Genomic DNA, 16,733 nt, shown 5'->3' with positions numbered 1-16,733 from the left:
TCCACCCCTAGAGATCGGGTAGAAAGTTGTGTTTGTATATTCGATGTTTATGTATTAAAAACCAAGACCACCATGTTAGCTAATACCACCATAATAAGGCGATCTAGGTCTATAATTATGGGGTGCTAGAAGCATCATGCCAATACGGGCCATAAGGGATAACCAAAGGGTCAACATCTTACCTATTGCAAACCCCAAGTAGGAAACAGTTCAAAAAGAAGAATGGAAAGTGTCGTCTTAGATCTAAAATCACAATGTAAGAGACACGCATTAGCCCTATATAATACTAGACTAAAACACATGAATACACGGTTTGTGGAATATTAAATTCAATAGCGGTATGTCAGAAACACAGAAGCACAAAATTATAACATGTCAAAAATTTAAATAGATGGACATATATCACTTTCAGATTCAGAGAAAACGAGGAAATATGCTCGCAATGACGCTATGTATTCTAGATGTCAACAACTCCCAGAAGGCGACAAGCATAGTAAAGTTGATATATCCCATGCCAATGGGTAACACATCAAAAGTAAAGAATCAATACCTCTTTCCAAGGCGTCAACCCGGTGGCCATTATCCAAAGTTTATATAGGTTCTGTAAATATCCCGCTACTGTGGGGTGAACGCCGAAGGTCAAGTAGTGACCCGAATTGAGATCAGAAGTTGTGGTGCCGCACCTGTACCAATAACAATGTTAACGCGGTGTTAAGGATAGGTCCGATAGTATACTTAAATATTAAAGGACATGATTCCCAACCCGTCCCGGAGAGCGTGCCGTCCCCCCCCAAAAAAATGAAACCGCCGTCCGAGTCCCTTACCTGTGATAGGGTCCGATAGTATACTTAAAAGTTAAGGGACATGATTCCCAACCTGTCCCGGAGAGCGTGCCGTCCCCCCCCCAAAAAAAAAAAACACAAAACCGCCGTCCGAGTCCCTTACCTGTGATAGGGTCCGGTTCCACGTACCGTCGGCAAGAAAGGCGTCCCGTGAACAGTGTTCAGACGCCGTGTTGTTTATATAGGAGTATGTGGGACGCGCCAATCGTTTGTCCATGTGGGACCCGCCCACAACAACCTTGTCATGTGACAATGAGGAAAACGGCTTCAGTATTCATTCGAGTAGAGCCCGCCCATAGAGGCTTATCATGTGACAGTGAAGAACGCGGATCCACTATTTGATCAGCGCCATATTGTAATGTGCGAGCTATACGGCATAAACTAAACGGTGCAAATAGTCCTAATTCGTTAAGATGCGATAATACCTTAACTGAACACGAAGAGAATTGCAATTAAACTAATAATTGCATTCGGCATCTGACGTTTGATATTATTAAAGTAGTAGAGTATAATAAAGGTTAAGCCGGTGTATCACCCACAGCACGCGTTTTGATGTGAAAATATTCCGAATAACAATACATATGTATTCAGGTGAGAAAAATAATAAAAAGGGTTTGGAAAATAGATAAAATAGATAGAATAGATGGAAAAATGGCAACACACAGTAATTAAAAAGAAATAAGGTTATATGGGAAAATACAGTACCCCACCATTGCATTCAAATATTGCAATATATCACACAGGTTACCGGTTCATGCAAGTTCCCACTGAGTGCAAAATAACAAACAACACACAGTACACAGTAAATTACATGACGGGGGCTGCATGATTGTAGAAACAAAACCCCCAAACATATGTACATACAAATATCAATACAATATTATTAAAACAGGTATAAAAAGGATTACCAATTCCCTTGTTGTTAATCAGCTATACTTTCAGTCCGTCCCCGAAGCATGGCAAGTCTGATATTCAAAGTTATAACAGCCACATTTAGTACATAGACAGATACCGCGAAAAGAAACAGTGTATACATAGATACCATTCTAGATATATATTCAGGAAAGAATTTCAGACAGAAATAAATAATGGAGATATCATTTTTGTAGACATGATTCTGGGATTCAAAGTAAGGTGTAATTAGGATTTAGGGTTAACAGAGGAAGTAATGGAGCTCCTTATCAGTGTTATGCCCCATTTGGGTTGCCTTCAAGCGGCAAATCTATTTTGCCTCCCTTTGGCGAAGTGCTAATTCTCGATCCCCACCCCGACCGTCCTGTGGAATATGGTTGATTCCATAAAACCAGAAGGTTAGGTCATTGGGATGTTTGTCGTTGTAATGCGTACTAACAGGTTATCGGATGTTCTTATTTATTATAGCTCTACGATGCTCCTGAATCCTGGTCTTCAGTGGGCGAGCAGTGAGCTTCCAACATAAATGCTGTTGCATTTACAACCCAAAACATATACCACATATGGCGTGTTCCAGCTGACAAATTCAGTGATTTTATAAGTTTTGGAGGAGTTAAATGCAAAATCATAGGTCTTATTACAGCCATAGGGGCATATATTGCAAGACCCACAAGTGAAAAACCCTTGGGGTTTTGGAGGAAACCATATTTCCCTCACATTCTTTACATTACTCTATCTATCTGCTTCTTTCTCATGGTTTTTCTTTTTGCAATTCTCCTTTTCTTCTCTTTTCTTGTACTCTTAGGTCTGGATTATCTTTTCTTAATCGCACTTACAAAGTTTTCTGTGATCTTAAATAACTCATTTCTTTCTCTCCTCTCTTTCTCTTATTCGGTGTGCGGTTTTAATTGTTTTTTTTAATTTTCTTGAGAAGTCCGGTTTTAGCTATATGTCTTTTGTCTCAACTTATCCCTTACTTGTTGCTTTGTGATCAGTGTTAAACATACTTGGATAAGGACATTTGTCAGTCCTCTTTTTATGTTGTAAATAGAACAGCCTGTAACAGTCCTCTCCAGGCCACAAGCACTTGTAAATATAATTATTTAGTTCCATCTTCCTAATCATTAGGATCATCACTATAGCATCAGTGAAAGACATGTATTTAGATGTTTCTTCTCAAATGGGTCATATTGACTGTTGTATTATACAATTTTTGGTGATTTGTTGTTTGTTTGTTGGGTTAGTCTAATTCAGTTTATTGTCGTGAGCATTTTGTTTACATGTAATATACTTTTTGTATTTTCATGTGTATATATATGTTTGTAATTTTTACAGCCCTGACGAAGTTCCTCAAGGCAAATGGGAACGAAACGCGTTGGCTGTGCCTTTGCTACATGAATAACCTTTGAATAAAGAAGAAGATATTTATAAATTACTTTTGTTACTGACTTCATTTGAGTGCACCTTCCATTCTGTGTCTTCACAAATCATAGGACTATCCCCCGAAGAAGGCCTCAGATCATCACAGACCACGGAACCCCTTAAGGAAATTACACAATTGTAGTGCATCTCATTTTTCCAAAATTTTCCTTCTAGTGTTCCACATGGCAGCCAGGAATTTCGTGACCGCAAAAGCAATAATTGGGGACAAATCTGTTTTTAGTATTCGATAGGAGTGAGAACACTGCCTAATACCCACATTTTTGCAGATAGGGATGATCCACTTCTTCCTAGAGTACTTATAGGAAGGACAAAAGAATAGTATGTGTAATTCGGACTCTGTTTCGGCAGCACACGCAGGGCAGTTTCTGGCGGCATTGGGATGCCAGCGTGAAGTCAGGGCCCTTATCGGTAGGGAGTCGTATCTCCATTGGAGATATAGCTTCCTATGGCCATTAGGGCTAATAATGTCGAAAACAGGCTCTAGTTTATAGTAGTCCTTTTGACCCAAAAATGATCTTGTCAGTGTTCCAGTTTTGGCATTGGTTAGACAAGCAGACATATTTTTATCATAATACAGGCTAACCAATTCCCGTCTGGATAGACCACTGCACGCTTCTTCAGGGTTCATCCATAGTAGAGAACATCGCAATCTATCGAATTCTTGCCTAATGTATTTCAGCCAGGGCCAGTTCCAGACATTTGGTATTTTTAGAAGTTCTGCGAGCTCTTGCCTGTAGCTGGCAAGTTCTGGTGTTACCCAAAGACGTCTCCAGAAGGTAAGGGGTTTAAGTCCCAATTCTTCTTTAAGGGGTCTGAGTCCCAAATCCATCCTGAGGGGAAGTAGGGGCGTGCTGGCTGGCAAAGAGACCAGCTGCTTGAGAAACCTGTTTTCTATGGTGTTGATTTCAGGGTTGCAGTTATAGCCCCATAGCTCACCACCATAAATCACCGCTCCCCGTGCCTGCATCTTATAGATTTCAAGGGGGGGAGAAATAGGTTTAGAGACTGATTGCTTCAGAAGTTTAAAGATCCCACCTGCTTTTTGGGAGAGTTTTAATTGGGTTTTGATCTGGTGTTGTACCCAAGTCATACCCTCATTTAGGGTTAGTCCCAAATATTCAAATGTTTGGACTCTCTCTAAACGAACACCTCCTATAGCAGGATTCGGGCAGATTGTTTTCGGTGAGTTTAAAATCATGAACTTCGTTTTGGATTGATTTATTTCCAGTCCCCGATCATGACAAAATGAGACAAATGCATCCAAGACTCGCTTTATGCATATTGGTGTCTTAGCCAGCAACAGGGTATCATCTGCGAACATAATCGCAGAGATCCCCTCACCAGCGAGCCTTGGAGCGTCTCTATTGGGGACCGAGTTCAGGTGGTTGATTACTCCGTTGACAAAGAGGCAAAACAGGGTTGGTGCCAAAACGCAAACCTGCCTTACCCCCTGCCAACGGAGAAGCTAGGTGACAAAATGCCATGTCTCCCACACCTTACCGTCGCGAAGTTCTGAGAGTGGAGACAAATTAACATATTTAAGAGGGGGGTTGGAATGCCTAAATCCCTCAGTACGCTCCAGAGTTTCCCCCGTGGGACCAGATCGAAGGCTGCACGGAGGTCAACGAAAACAGTATAAAGCGAGCCGCCCTGGACTTTGACCGTTTTCCAGTAGAGCATGTTTAATCTAAAGATCTGGTCAGTTGTGGACACTTTCCTTCTGAAGCCTGCCTGAAAATCACTCAGGATTTCTGCCTCCTCAACCCAATCTAAAAGACGGTCCAAAATCAGCCTTGAGAAAAGTTTTTGAGATAGATCTATTAGGCTGATTGGCCTATAGTTGAGTGGAAGGAGAGGTGACCCCTTCTTAAAGATTGGGACCAGCTCGGCTCCCAACCAAGTATTGGGAGGTGCCATTCCCCCGAGGACTGCATTGAAACATTTTTGAAGGTAGGGGGCCCATATTTCGGGTGTCTGTTTATAGAGGTCCCCCGGGACCTTATCCAACCCTGGGGCTTTTCCCATTGGGAGCTTAACTATGGCCGCATGGACCTCAGCTAGAGAAAACTTAAGGTCATGGGGATCAGGGGCCAGAGTGCTTACTATGTCCATCGTATGGGCATGTGTGCCGTGGGTATCTTCCTTATAAAGCTCAGCAAAGTGTAGTTCCCATACCTCAGGGGCGATGTTAGATGTTACTGCCTGATCTGGGTCAGATGAGCCAGTACTCACAATTAACCAGAACTTACGCGCATCTTTGACCGCGAGTGCAGTGGTTAAATTTACCCATTTCTCACTTTCCCATTCCTCCTTGGCATGACCTATGAGGTTCCTATATACTTGTCTCCTGGTTTTTATGAGGTCCCTATTGTTATTCTGCTTTAGAGCCTCTAGGAGGTCAGCTTTCGCCTGCCTACATACCTTATTGTACCAGGATGGGTTCCTATGGGGCCCTCCGTTAGTTGGTCCTATGGGATTTAAAATTTCTTTTATTGTGCTTAATAATGCAGAGTGTAGTTCTCCCAATTTTTCATAGAAAGAGTCCAGGGGGTGCTCTTCCTTAAGTACAGCAACGTCCTCCAATACTGGGATTATCTGGGTATATAAATTGGCCAAACCGTTGGGATTTTTAGCCAACGTGTCCCATCTTATCCTGCGTCTGTTCCTTGAAAGGGTGGACGTGTTAGGAATGTCAGGTTGGGGCAATAGTGTGGCCCTATCGGGACCCGGGATTGTAAAATCTAGGATTAATGGGTTATGGTCGCTCTCCCCCCTCTGTATGACCCTAAAATCTAGGATTCTTTTCCAAGCCCTGCACTCCACAAAAATGTAATCAAGGCGTGCCCTCCCCCCTAACTGATTGAAAGTGAAGGTAGGTGGTATATCAGACTTTAAACGCCCGTTGCACGCCCTTAACGAATGAGTCAACATCAGTGAAGTAATTTGTAGAGCTAGAGGGGTCCATGCTCTTGCTGGGGGACCTGATACTTGTGGGATTTCCCAGACATCATCCTCCTCCTGATTTATAGCATCTAACAGACCGTCGAGTGGTTCAAACTGAGAGTTAAAATCACCTCCCACCACATACATAAGACCCACGGGTATGCTAGATAAAAAGGAGGATAGTTCCTCAATGGTTCCAGACTCGGACGAGGCACTCACAGGTCTTGAGTAGACATTAACCACTGCCAATCTAAAACCATTCAACCATTCCAAGATTAGACACTGGACATCATCTGTGGCTGTGTCCATGGTTTTAACACTACAGCCCAAATGAGTTGCCACCCAAATTGTTAGCCCCCCGGATGGGCGACCGTTACCCGCCCATTTAGCAGCAACCGAAAATGAAGTGAATCCCAAACGATGTTGTTCCTCCCGTGCCCATGTTTCTTGGAATAAGCAGATGTCATTCAAATCAATGTATGAACCCCAGTCTGGGCAAGCCAATTTATTAGTTAGGCCCGCTATGTTCCAGGAAAGAATTTTTAACTGATGGGAACCAGGGGCAATTTTAGAAGAATCTATACGGGATTCTGAAATAATGATAGTCGTCGGACCCTTAAGGACAGGGACAACGGGGGAATTTTCAGTGTCAGTGATGTCCGGAGCAATCTCTAGTACTACTGCAGAAGGCACCGCCCTATTGCTTCCTCCCTTAGATACATCTCGATGCAGTCAATCCACCTCTTTGAGACAACTGTACCTATTGGGATGGAGATAGTGACTCTGCATTGGCATTTCATGCCGTGTGGACCTATACCTAGTACCATCAATGGCAAAACCCTCCCTAGTCCAACCATCAATGACCCTAGGATGCGGGTTATGATTTCTAGGCGGGTAAAAGAAGGACAGTGGTAGCAATTGGATCATGGTATTTCCCGAACTGCCCAGCCAGTTAGTAATATGCGGAGCAATCAGAGAACCCCTGAAAGTTACCAGAATACAATCACCGTTAATCTCCTTTCCATTATGCCCGACCCAAGGGACCCGCCTGACCATTAGTACTTCCCCTCTTAAATTTGGTGGCAAAGGTCTGTGGATGTTTAGCCAGCTAATCACCTTGTTTCTTAAGGAATCAAAGGGTTCTGGTACAGAGGTGGAGAGTTCCGGTACTCCGGCCAGGATTACTGTATGGGCTGCCGCCTCTGGAGGGAGATTAACTATGTATGAGCGATCTACAGAGCTGGCATTCTGAGCAGGGCGGTCGGCGATCTTGGTTTGAGTTTTTCTTGCCTTGGCGGGATTGTTGTCACGGGTAGGTTTGATTTCCGCACTAGTGGCACTGGGGGGACTTGCCTCGGAGGGGGAACAGGGACATCATTTTTAGGTCGAGGACCGTAGGCTGCGCTTGCGCAGTCTTGGTCAGAGATTTAATGTTTTCTAGAGTTGGGGCTAGAACCTGCCCCTCTTCTCCATTGGCTGTCTTCCTAAACGGAGGCCAGCCATTGGAGGAGAGGGGCGTCACTCTGTTCAAGCCCCATCTTTTTCAGATTCGGGGCATCTTTTTTAGCATCTTTCTTGTTTTCTTTCTCTCCTCTTCCCATTGGCTAGAATTTTACCTTCCAGCCAATGGGAAGAGGAGAGAAAGAAAACCATGCCCCCGAATCTGACAATGACTCTGGTTTATCCGAGGCATTCTTGCTTCGCCTCAGAGAAACGTGGTGCTGTTCATGCCGTGGTCCATCCCCCGCCACGGACCTCTGCTGCTTGGTAAGTCTCGTCACTCCCACAAGTGCAGGCCTCCCTCCTCCCCCCTGCTGCCGCTCCTCCTCCTGCGCGTGAGCTTGCAGTCCTTACTCAGCAGGCCCATTTGAATACCCCGTTAGGGTCCGATTCAAAGTCGGCCTTTCAGAGCGTATGTCCCCGGCCCGAAAAGCCCCGATCTGTCACAGTGACCTCTTTATGTACCCTGCCTGTTCCGCCACCCGCAGGAGCCAGCAGGCCAGACTAGAGGCTCCTGGGTATTGCGGCAGGTACGCAGGGTCGTGTGGCTGTAGGTTCCAGGGGAGTGCGGCGGGTATGGGGTCATGTGGCCGGGTGCAGGGCTGGAACGGAGGTTGGTGTGTCTGGCGGGTACGGGAGGGTAATGTGACCGGAGTACAAGCGTGTACGGGGGTCGTTTGACTGGTGGCTCCCGGGTATTGTGTCTTGTACGGGGTCGTGTGGCCGGGGTAAGGTGGGTACGTGGGTCGTGTAACTGGCGGGTCCGGGTGGTCATGATCTGGGAGGGCGGTGCTGTAAGATGGCTTCCTGGGCGCTGCCGCCATCTTGTGCAGCCCTGGCTCGCGAGGAAGTGACTGGTAGACCAGGGAGTGAAGTGTAGGCCGGGGGCTAAAATCCAAGCACGGACCGTGCTGCCCGCCCCCCACCCTGGACCAGCGAACAAACAAGGACACCTCAGCTGCAGACTGGACCCTGCTCAAGAGCCTAAAAGGCCCACAGTCACTTGGTACGGGGTCGTGTGGCCGGGGTAAGGCGGGTACGTGAGTCGTGTGACTGGTGGCTCCGTGGTATTTGGTGGTATGGAGGGTGGTGTGACCGGGGGTAGGGCTGAAACGGAGGGTGGAATGAGTGGCGGGATCGGAAGGTAGTGTGAGCGGGGTAGGGCGGGTATGGAGGGTCGTGTGACTAGAGGCTCCGGGGCATTGCGGCAGGTACAGAGGGTCGTGTGGCCAGACGTTCCAGGGGAGTGCATCGGGTACAATGTTGTGTGGCCGGGGGCAGGGCTGGAACGGAGGTTGTTGTGTCTGGTGGGTACGGGAGGGTAATGTGACCGGAGTAGAAGCAGGTACGGGGGTCGTTTGACTGGTGGCTCCCGGGTATTGTGTCGGGTACGGGGTTGTGTGGCCGGGGTAAGGCGGGTACGTGGGTCGTGTAACTGGCGTGTCCGGGTGGTCATGATCTGGGCAGGCGGTGTTGTAAGATGGCTTCCTGGGCGCCGCCGCCATCTTGTGCAGCCCTGGCTCGCGAGGAAGTGACTGGTAGACCAGGGAGTGGAGTGTAGGCCGGGGGCTAAAATCTGAGCATGGACCGTGCTGCCCGCCCCCCGCCCTGGACCAACGAACAAACAAGGACACCGCAGCTGCAGACTGGATCCTGCTCAAGAGCCTCAAAGGCCCACAGTCACTCGTCGCTGCTGCACTGGACTGATCGAGCCCCCAGCTTTGGCCCATGTGACTGATGGAGATGGACCTGTTTAGGGAAGCTGCCGTCAGGGTATTGTGGCACATGTGTTGATTCCCTCTCATTCCGCCATTTGACACTACCGGACCTTGCATGGTATTTGTTAAGGGGGGAGGGTTGGGAATCGCTTTCGAGAAAGATATTCACTTTGCATTTGCCGTTTGCAGGACTCTTAACGTGATCAGGCAATGTTGGGAAACTGACAGCATCATCGTAGTACAAGGTTGCCGATAGGCACAGTGGTGAATCCCGGACTAGCTACTTGAAAGGACCATTATAAACATGGACGTGTTCGTTGCCTTCAGAGTCCGGACCCGATTCAACACTTGAACAAGTTAAGTTCTCTTATGTAGCTTTCAGCACCCACCAAGCATGCATCTTTTCGATAAAAGCAATGTTTAGATGCAGTATCTCACTTTGTTTGCCCCTGCTATGTAACTCGTTGTGCTTGATGTCCTGCCCCCCTTGCTGTCCTACCCCCTCGTTGCTTGTGCTTGCTGTACTCCCTCCTCGTTGCTTGTGCTTGCTGTCCTGCCCCTCGTTGCTTGTGCTTGCTCCCCTACCCCCCTCGTTGCTCGTGCTTGCTGTCCTCCCCCCCTCGTTGCTTGTGCTTGCTCCCCTGCCCCCCATTGCTCATGCTTGCTATCCTGCCCGCCCCTCATTCCTTGTGCTGGCTCTCCAGCCCCCCCTCGTTGCTTGTGCTTGCTCTCCTGCCCCCCTCGTTGCTTGTGCTTGCTGTCCTGCCCCCTCGTTGCTTGTGCTTGCTCCCCTACCCCCCTCATTGCTCGTGCTTGCTATCCTCCCCCTCGTTGCTTATGCTTGCTCCCCTACCCCCCTCGTTGCTCGTGCTTGCTCGTGCTTGCTACCCTGCCCCCCGTTGCTCGTGCTTGCTGTCCTGCCCCCCTGGTTGCTCGTGCTTGCTGTCCCTCCCCTCGTTGCTTGTGCTTGCTCCCCTGCCCCCCGTTGCTCGTGCTTGCTGTCCTGCTCCCTCGTTGCTTGTGCTTGCTGTCCTGCCCCCTCGTTCCTTGTGCTTGCTCCCCTGCCCCCCTCGTTGCTTGTGCTTGCTGTCCTGCCCCCCCCTCGTTGCTTGTGCTTACTGTCCTCCCCCCTTCTCGTTGCTTGTGCTTGCTGTCCTGCCTTTACGTCCGCACTCGGGCTGGAAATTCCGGCCCGGAGGTGGAGTTGCTGGCCTGGAGGCAGAGCTTCTGGCTTAGGGGCGACGCTTGTGGCCCGGAGCCGGGGCTTCCTGCTTGAAGGCGGAGCTTCCGGCTCGGAGGTAGGGATTTAGCCACGGCTGAAATGTCCACCTCTGGGCCGGAAGCCCCGCCTCTGGGCCGCAAGCTTCGCCTCCGGGCCAGAATTTCCGGCCCAAGTGCGGACGTAAAGTTAGTAGTCTTAAATCTATTCTGTGAATCCCGAAAGTAGTAAGTTCACTCTGTGAATCCCGAAAGTAGTAAGTGCATTCTGTGAATACCAAATAGTAGTAAGTTTAGGATTTAGTCTTAAGTTCATTCTGTGAATCGGGCCCCTTGTGTTTGGGACACATCCTAGGAAGCCTGCAAACCTAGGAAACCTTTCATGTTCTTTAGTGTTCTATTTCTCTTTCAGCCATCTCTGCATCCAGATGGAGAAACAGGAGGCAGTCATAACAAGACAACCGCTAACGATCGTCCAAGGGGTACCACTCATCAAGTATTTTGCTGATGGTTGGGCCAAAGTGGAGAGTTTTCAGGCTCGACCAGATGATCTGCTTATCTGTACTTATCCCAGAGCAGGTGAGTGCCTCCATGGTGATATGAGTAAAGCTCAGTCGGTAATATGAAAGTCAATTCTGGAGTATATTTTGAACACCAGGAATTCTGATAACAACCTCACTCACAGTCTCAGCATTGTTTTTCTAAGTGGCATAGCACTGGTTCTTATCCACTGAGATGTTAGACTCTAGCTTTTCAACACTGTAGTAGTCCCAATTGAAACCAGGGGGTAGATGTATCAAGATTCCATTTTGCGATTTCTAAATAGCGATTTTTAAGGAATCGCTATTTAGAAATCCTAAAATGGAATGTATGTAGAAAATCGCTATTTTTTTGCGATTTCTTAGACTTCCTTATTTGCGAATTTGCAAATTAAGGAATAGTTTCCCATGCATTCCTATGGGACAGGAGGCCCATAGGAATGATTGTGAAATAATTCTCAATTTCCGATTCGCAATTTGCGAAACGCAAATTGAGAATTATTTCGGGGGTGCAGGGGTGTCTCAAAGACACCCTGCTGCACTCCTGAAATTTACATGTGTGTCCATATGGCGCACATACATGCCCTATGGGCATGTATGGGCGTCACATGCCACCTTCACAAATGCCAAATAGGGCATTTTTAAAAGAAATTGCAAATTACCACCAACTACAAGTTGGTGGTAATTTGCGATTTCTTAACCCAAATTCGCAATTTCTAAAACCTACATACATCGCATTCAAGGAATCGCAAAATTTACGATTCCTTAAATGCTTAAGCAAAATAACGAATCGCAAATTTTTGCGATTCCTTATTTTGCGATTTTTTAATACATATCAAAAAATGCAAAAAGCCTTTTGCGATTCGCAAAGGCCGAAATTCGCAGAATTCCGGCCTTTGCGAATTGCAAAAGGCTTGATACATCTACCCCCTAATTACTTACCCTCTCTATTAAATCCTAAGTTTTCCTAATTATTGGCCATCTTTAGATGTATTACTCTAGGATACAAAGGGGACAGTGTTTTTATCCCAGCCTGGGAGTGTCTTTGTGTGCTCAGACAGTTGCAGGTCATCATTGGGGATTTTTGCGTGGTTAGTAGATAATGTAACAGGCCTGCTCTTATGGCTTTAGGTGTAAGAAGATCCACATATTGGGCTTCATTTATGAAAACAGGGTCCCAATGCCTGAGGGACAGATCACCCCAGTCTGACTGGATGACCAGATGAGAATATAGATCTACCAGAGATTTTTGATGGGAATCCTTGATTTTGATCTTTGTGAGTCTCACTGACAACCACTTGTGATCCTGCATTGGGTGTATAGGTGTATACTCTCATAGTTTACAGGTCGCCAGGCGATCTAGTAAAAACTTCTGACTGTGACACTGGTTGCAATAGGATTAGGATACGGTGTACCTATTTTCCCTGGACAAGACCCCTAGTTCTTTGTTTGTTGTTCAAATTAAAAAAATATACAATAAATAAACATAACAAAAAAAAGTTAAACACACATACATAATAATTCATATATATTTTCTTTAAAACAATTAATAAACTATTTTAATTAATTTTATAATTTTACAATAATATATATCTATATCTATCAAAAAAATTAAAAAAAGGGGAAGTGACGCTGTGGCCGGTTTTGTCAATTGCTGCCCACCATGGACACACCATGGAACTCCCCCCAACCTTCAAACAATGGTGCCCCAGTTCAGGCCAAGGAGTATCGGTAAGATATCTTAGACTCAGGGACCCTCGTCAAATTCTGCAGGGTGATCCCCATCATTTTGCGCCACACCACTGTGGAGGCCTGTGTGATGCTGCTGCTGCTTCAGCGTCATTGCTACACTTTATTTAGCATGCCAGTTTTATGTACGACTTTCTAACAACATTATGATCCCTTATGTGGGTTTTCCTGTATAAAGCAACCTCCCTTTAGGTTGTTGATGTAGACAATGCACCTATATAACTCGGCCATTTTGGCAGGTCAGTGGGTACAAGGAACCCATCAAAATGTGGAAAGGGGCCGAGGTGATCCCAATTTATAAGAAGGGACCAAGGGGAGACCCTGCCAACTATCATCCAATCAGCCTCATTGATGCTGGCCAGAAGGTGGTTGGCAGGGTTCTTCTGGAGAGGATCAACATCATCTCCCAATTCCAGGCAGGTTTTAGGGCGTGCACAAGCACTGTTGACCAGGCATTTAGGCTGGTTTTGTTGCACTGGAAGATAGTAAGCATTGGCAAGGGCGGTCTGTATTTGGCGTTTATTGACTTAAAGACCGCGTTTGACCTGGTTCCCCGAGAGCGCCTGTGGACGGTTTTGCGGGAGATGGGGTTTCCCTTGCCCATTCTAAATTTATTGGCCCGTATGCATGATGGAAATTATGCATGCATCCGGTGGGGTACACAGGAGCAGAAAACCGACAAAATCCCGGTGAATAGAGGTTTCCGCCAGGGATGCGTCCTGGCGCCGACCCTCTTTTCGCTGTTTGTTAATGAGGTTGTTTCATTTTTGTCTGATATTGAGGCCGATGCCCCTACCCTGGCTGGTGTCAAAGTCCCTGCCATGCTCTTTGCGGATGATACGCTACTGGTATCTAAAACACCAATGGGGCTCCAGAAGCTTTTAGATCGCTTTTGTACATTTTGTAACTCAAGGGGCTTGGTAATTAATACAACCAAAACCAAGCTCCTTTATTTTAACCCTAGCAGGAAATCCAACTGTACACTTACACTTGACGAGGTGCCCCTATAGCGTGTTAAAACATTTGATTATCTAGGGATAAGGATATCTGATCAATTGAAATGGCACCCACACATTGAAAAAATGGCCTTGAACCACAAGCGTGTTCTGGGAGTCAATGGGAGGGAACACAAAGCTTCAATATCCAGACCCATAGCACCTGCACTGTAGATTTACGCTGCAAAAGCAGTAGGTAGTGCATTGTACGGAGCTGAGCTCTGGGGTTTCAACAACGTTGATCCCCTTGTTACGGCTGAAAATAAGTTTTTTAGAGAACTCGTTTCATTAGCTAGGGGTTTTCCAACCAAACCACTTCAGTGCGATATGGGTCGCCGATCAATTAAAGATCTTATTATCTTATTATCTTGCGCCCGCTTCTCTATTGAGCCCGTTTGTGGCGTACACCTGAGCTATCTAGTTATGCAGATGGCATTAGAGAAGTCATGAATATGCAGGGGTCCCATAAAATAGTTTGGCTTACTAGGGTAAAGAGGCTTTTATTGGCTATTGGTTTTAATATTGTATGGGAGTCAGGTGTATCGGTGTCAAAACTGGAAATTAAGAGAGCTTATTGGTTATGGGTTGATGCCCAAGATTCTAGAGATACCAACCTGGGCAGGTTGACAGATGAGTTCCGTCTACACAAGACAGTACATCGGCTTGAACCCTACCTGGATTTCATTAGGACACCCAGAGATAGGGCACTCTACATTCAGTTCAGACTGGGAACTCTTCCGGTTCGTGAACGCACCTGTAAGTGGAAACCACCCAACCAAACACCTGTTGATTGCCCGTTTTGTTCCGATGCACCTGAAACTATCCCACACTTTTTCTTTGTATGTCGCGCCTATAGTAAACCTAGGACGAAATGGTTAAAACCTGTCTGCCGCCAGCTTGAGACCAAGAATCATTCTTCTGCCCTCAGAATTTTGCAGACAGATCCGAACACCACCCTAGCTTGCGGGGTGGCTAAATTCCTTAGTTGGGCGTGGGTGATTAGACTGAAAGACCTAAGATAATTTCACAAGGCGACTACTTTTTAACTGTGTCCAAAGCTGTAATTGGTTTAATGATCTTTTACTGTTGTATTTTAGTAAAAGTGTTATTTAATGTCTTTTAATAATGAATTGTATTTTTAACTGCCAAAGTGCTTTTTAAGATATTTCATATCGAAATAAAGCTTTGTACTACTACTACATCAAAATGTGACCTGTTGTTTGTCCACTTTCCTTTGGAGATGTTTTGTTTAGGGAAGTTAATACAAAGTATAATATTAATATCATGTGAGATTGCTCCTCGTTTTTTGCAAGGTATTTTCTAAGTGGGAACATAGCTTGACATACCATACAAAGGGGAGAATAGATGTTGGTAAAATTGACCTTGGATGTTGAATGAAATTGCAGAATTACAACTTTTATAATATGTTTTTAGGACCACAGACACAAATATATTGTCATTCATTTTAAACTTAGTAAAGTGTTTGGGTAAAACCAAAATGGAGAATATATTTGAAAGAGCGCTACTGTTTTTCTGCTGTTAGAGCATACCAAGGAGTCGTGGCCTGAGCGGTAGGAGACTCAGGTGCTTGAGTCTCTCACCACCTGTGCAGTTTGACATCTGACCTTGGGTTCTAGCAATCAGAATGTTTTACTGTCTCTCTAGTCAGCAGCCACCCTGTGCTCTAAAGTCACACAGGCGCTCAGAGGCCATAGGGTTTTCTGGGTGTACTGTGCAAGCAACTCCTTTTTAGGTCTCGCATAGGGCAGTGCATGCGCTGACTCTCCGAGGCATTAAGTAATCAGTATGTTGGGTGAAACTCAAGGTAATTTCTACTGCTGCTTGCCATTGGTTTAACTCTGGCATTGCTCTTCTTATTGGGTTTTTCATTAGCTGCTGTTCTGATACTCACTTATGTTTATTCCGGAAGCAGCACCGCCTAACTACAGTTTTCGTCCGCTTTTGTGTGTTTTGGTGAGCACTTTATTTTTTTACGGTCTCCTCGTTCTCCTCCTCTGCCTTCAAAATGGACTCGTCCGCGACCCCCATGGAAGCCGATAGGGAGCAGCTCGCAATGCCTGCTTCACTGGCAGTTACACACATTCCGGGTGCTGTGCTTCTTTCACCATCGCACACTTTCCAAAACAAAAGCAGCGTTTTCTTTAAACATAGGGCGTGACCATCGCTGCTTAGACTGCCCGCATTCCGTGATCTCCAGAAAACAAACTCCGTGCGTGCACGTGGATGCGTATTAATTACACTCAGAGCTTTGAAGAGTACGTCCTGAAAGGGAAATATTTTGGATGGATTTGTGTCTTTACAGTGACAGGGAGGCGCGCTAAAGTGTCGCAAAATATGGGCGTCTCCTGTCGCATAATTCCAATGGCCCTGCATATACTAACCCCAAATACCTACAACAACGCTACAATGTATGCAACAAAGTAACTAATATCTTTTGTTTAATAACTTGACTCAATTTGTAATGGAGAGCATTGGTCCGCTGTATTTGTTATCAAACACAACAGCGTGTGACTGGGAACTTGCCTTTTGGCGTTTAGAGAGGGGGCGGGTCACGGTGGGCAGGGGTCGTTTAGCCCTGCTGCTTTAAGAAAGTTCAATCATGCAAGTTCATAAAAGTTTTAAAAGTTTTAGTGGAAAAAAAAAATTGCGCCTACTTCCTGTGATTGTGCTGGAGGTTCCCAGGGAGACAGTGATGCAGTGGGGAGGGCCTGGATCCCAGCCCAGCTGAGCTGCATTTCCAACACAGCGGCCCATTTTCTTGCCCCTTCCTCTCATTCTCTAATTAATGGTCAAATTTAAAAGCAGCAGAAACGATACGCGGGCTGCAGTCAGGACCTCCCCCCTCATCGCTGA

At 46.1% G+C, this 16,733-nt stretch overlaps 1 protein-coding gene across 2 annotated transcripts in view; it reads left to right on the top strand.

Moving 5' to 3' along the window:
* The window catches only part of LOC144761189 (sulfotransferase 1 family member D1-like), a 153,278-nt gene that overhangs the window by 16,550 nt on the left and 119,995 nt on the right, over nucleotides 1-16,733 (top strand). The window contains exons 1-2 of one of the 2 annotated variants that reach the window (XM_078646690.1): nucleotides 9,623-9,714; nucleotides 10,989-11,155. In XM_078646690.1, coding sequence (XP_078502816.1) covers nucleotides 11,005-11,155 — 151 coding nt within the window. In that variant the 5' untranslated portion in view covers nucleotides 9,623-9,714; nucleotides 10,989-11,004. Of the gene's footprint in view, nucleotides 1-9,622; nucleotides 9,715-10,988; nucleotides 11,156-16,733 lie in introns of those variants that run through there. The other variant, XM_078646691.1, reaches the window with a different exon arrangement.

This window comes from Lissotriton helveticus, chromosome 6 (genome assembly GCF_964261635.1).
Source record: "Lissotriton helveticus chromosome 6, aLisHel1.1, whole genome shotgun sequence".
Lineage (NCBI taxonomy): Eukaryota > Metazoa > Chordata > Amphibia > Caudata > Salamandridae > Lissotriton > Lissotriton helveticus.
Note: the sequence above shows the minus strand (reverse complement) of the source record. Positions and strands in the feature narration are given on the sequence as shown.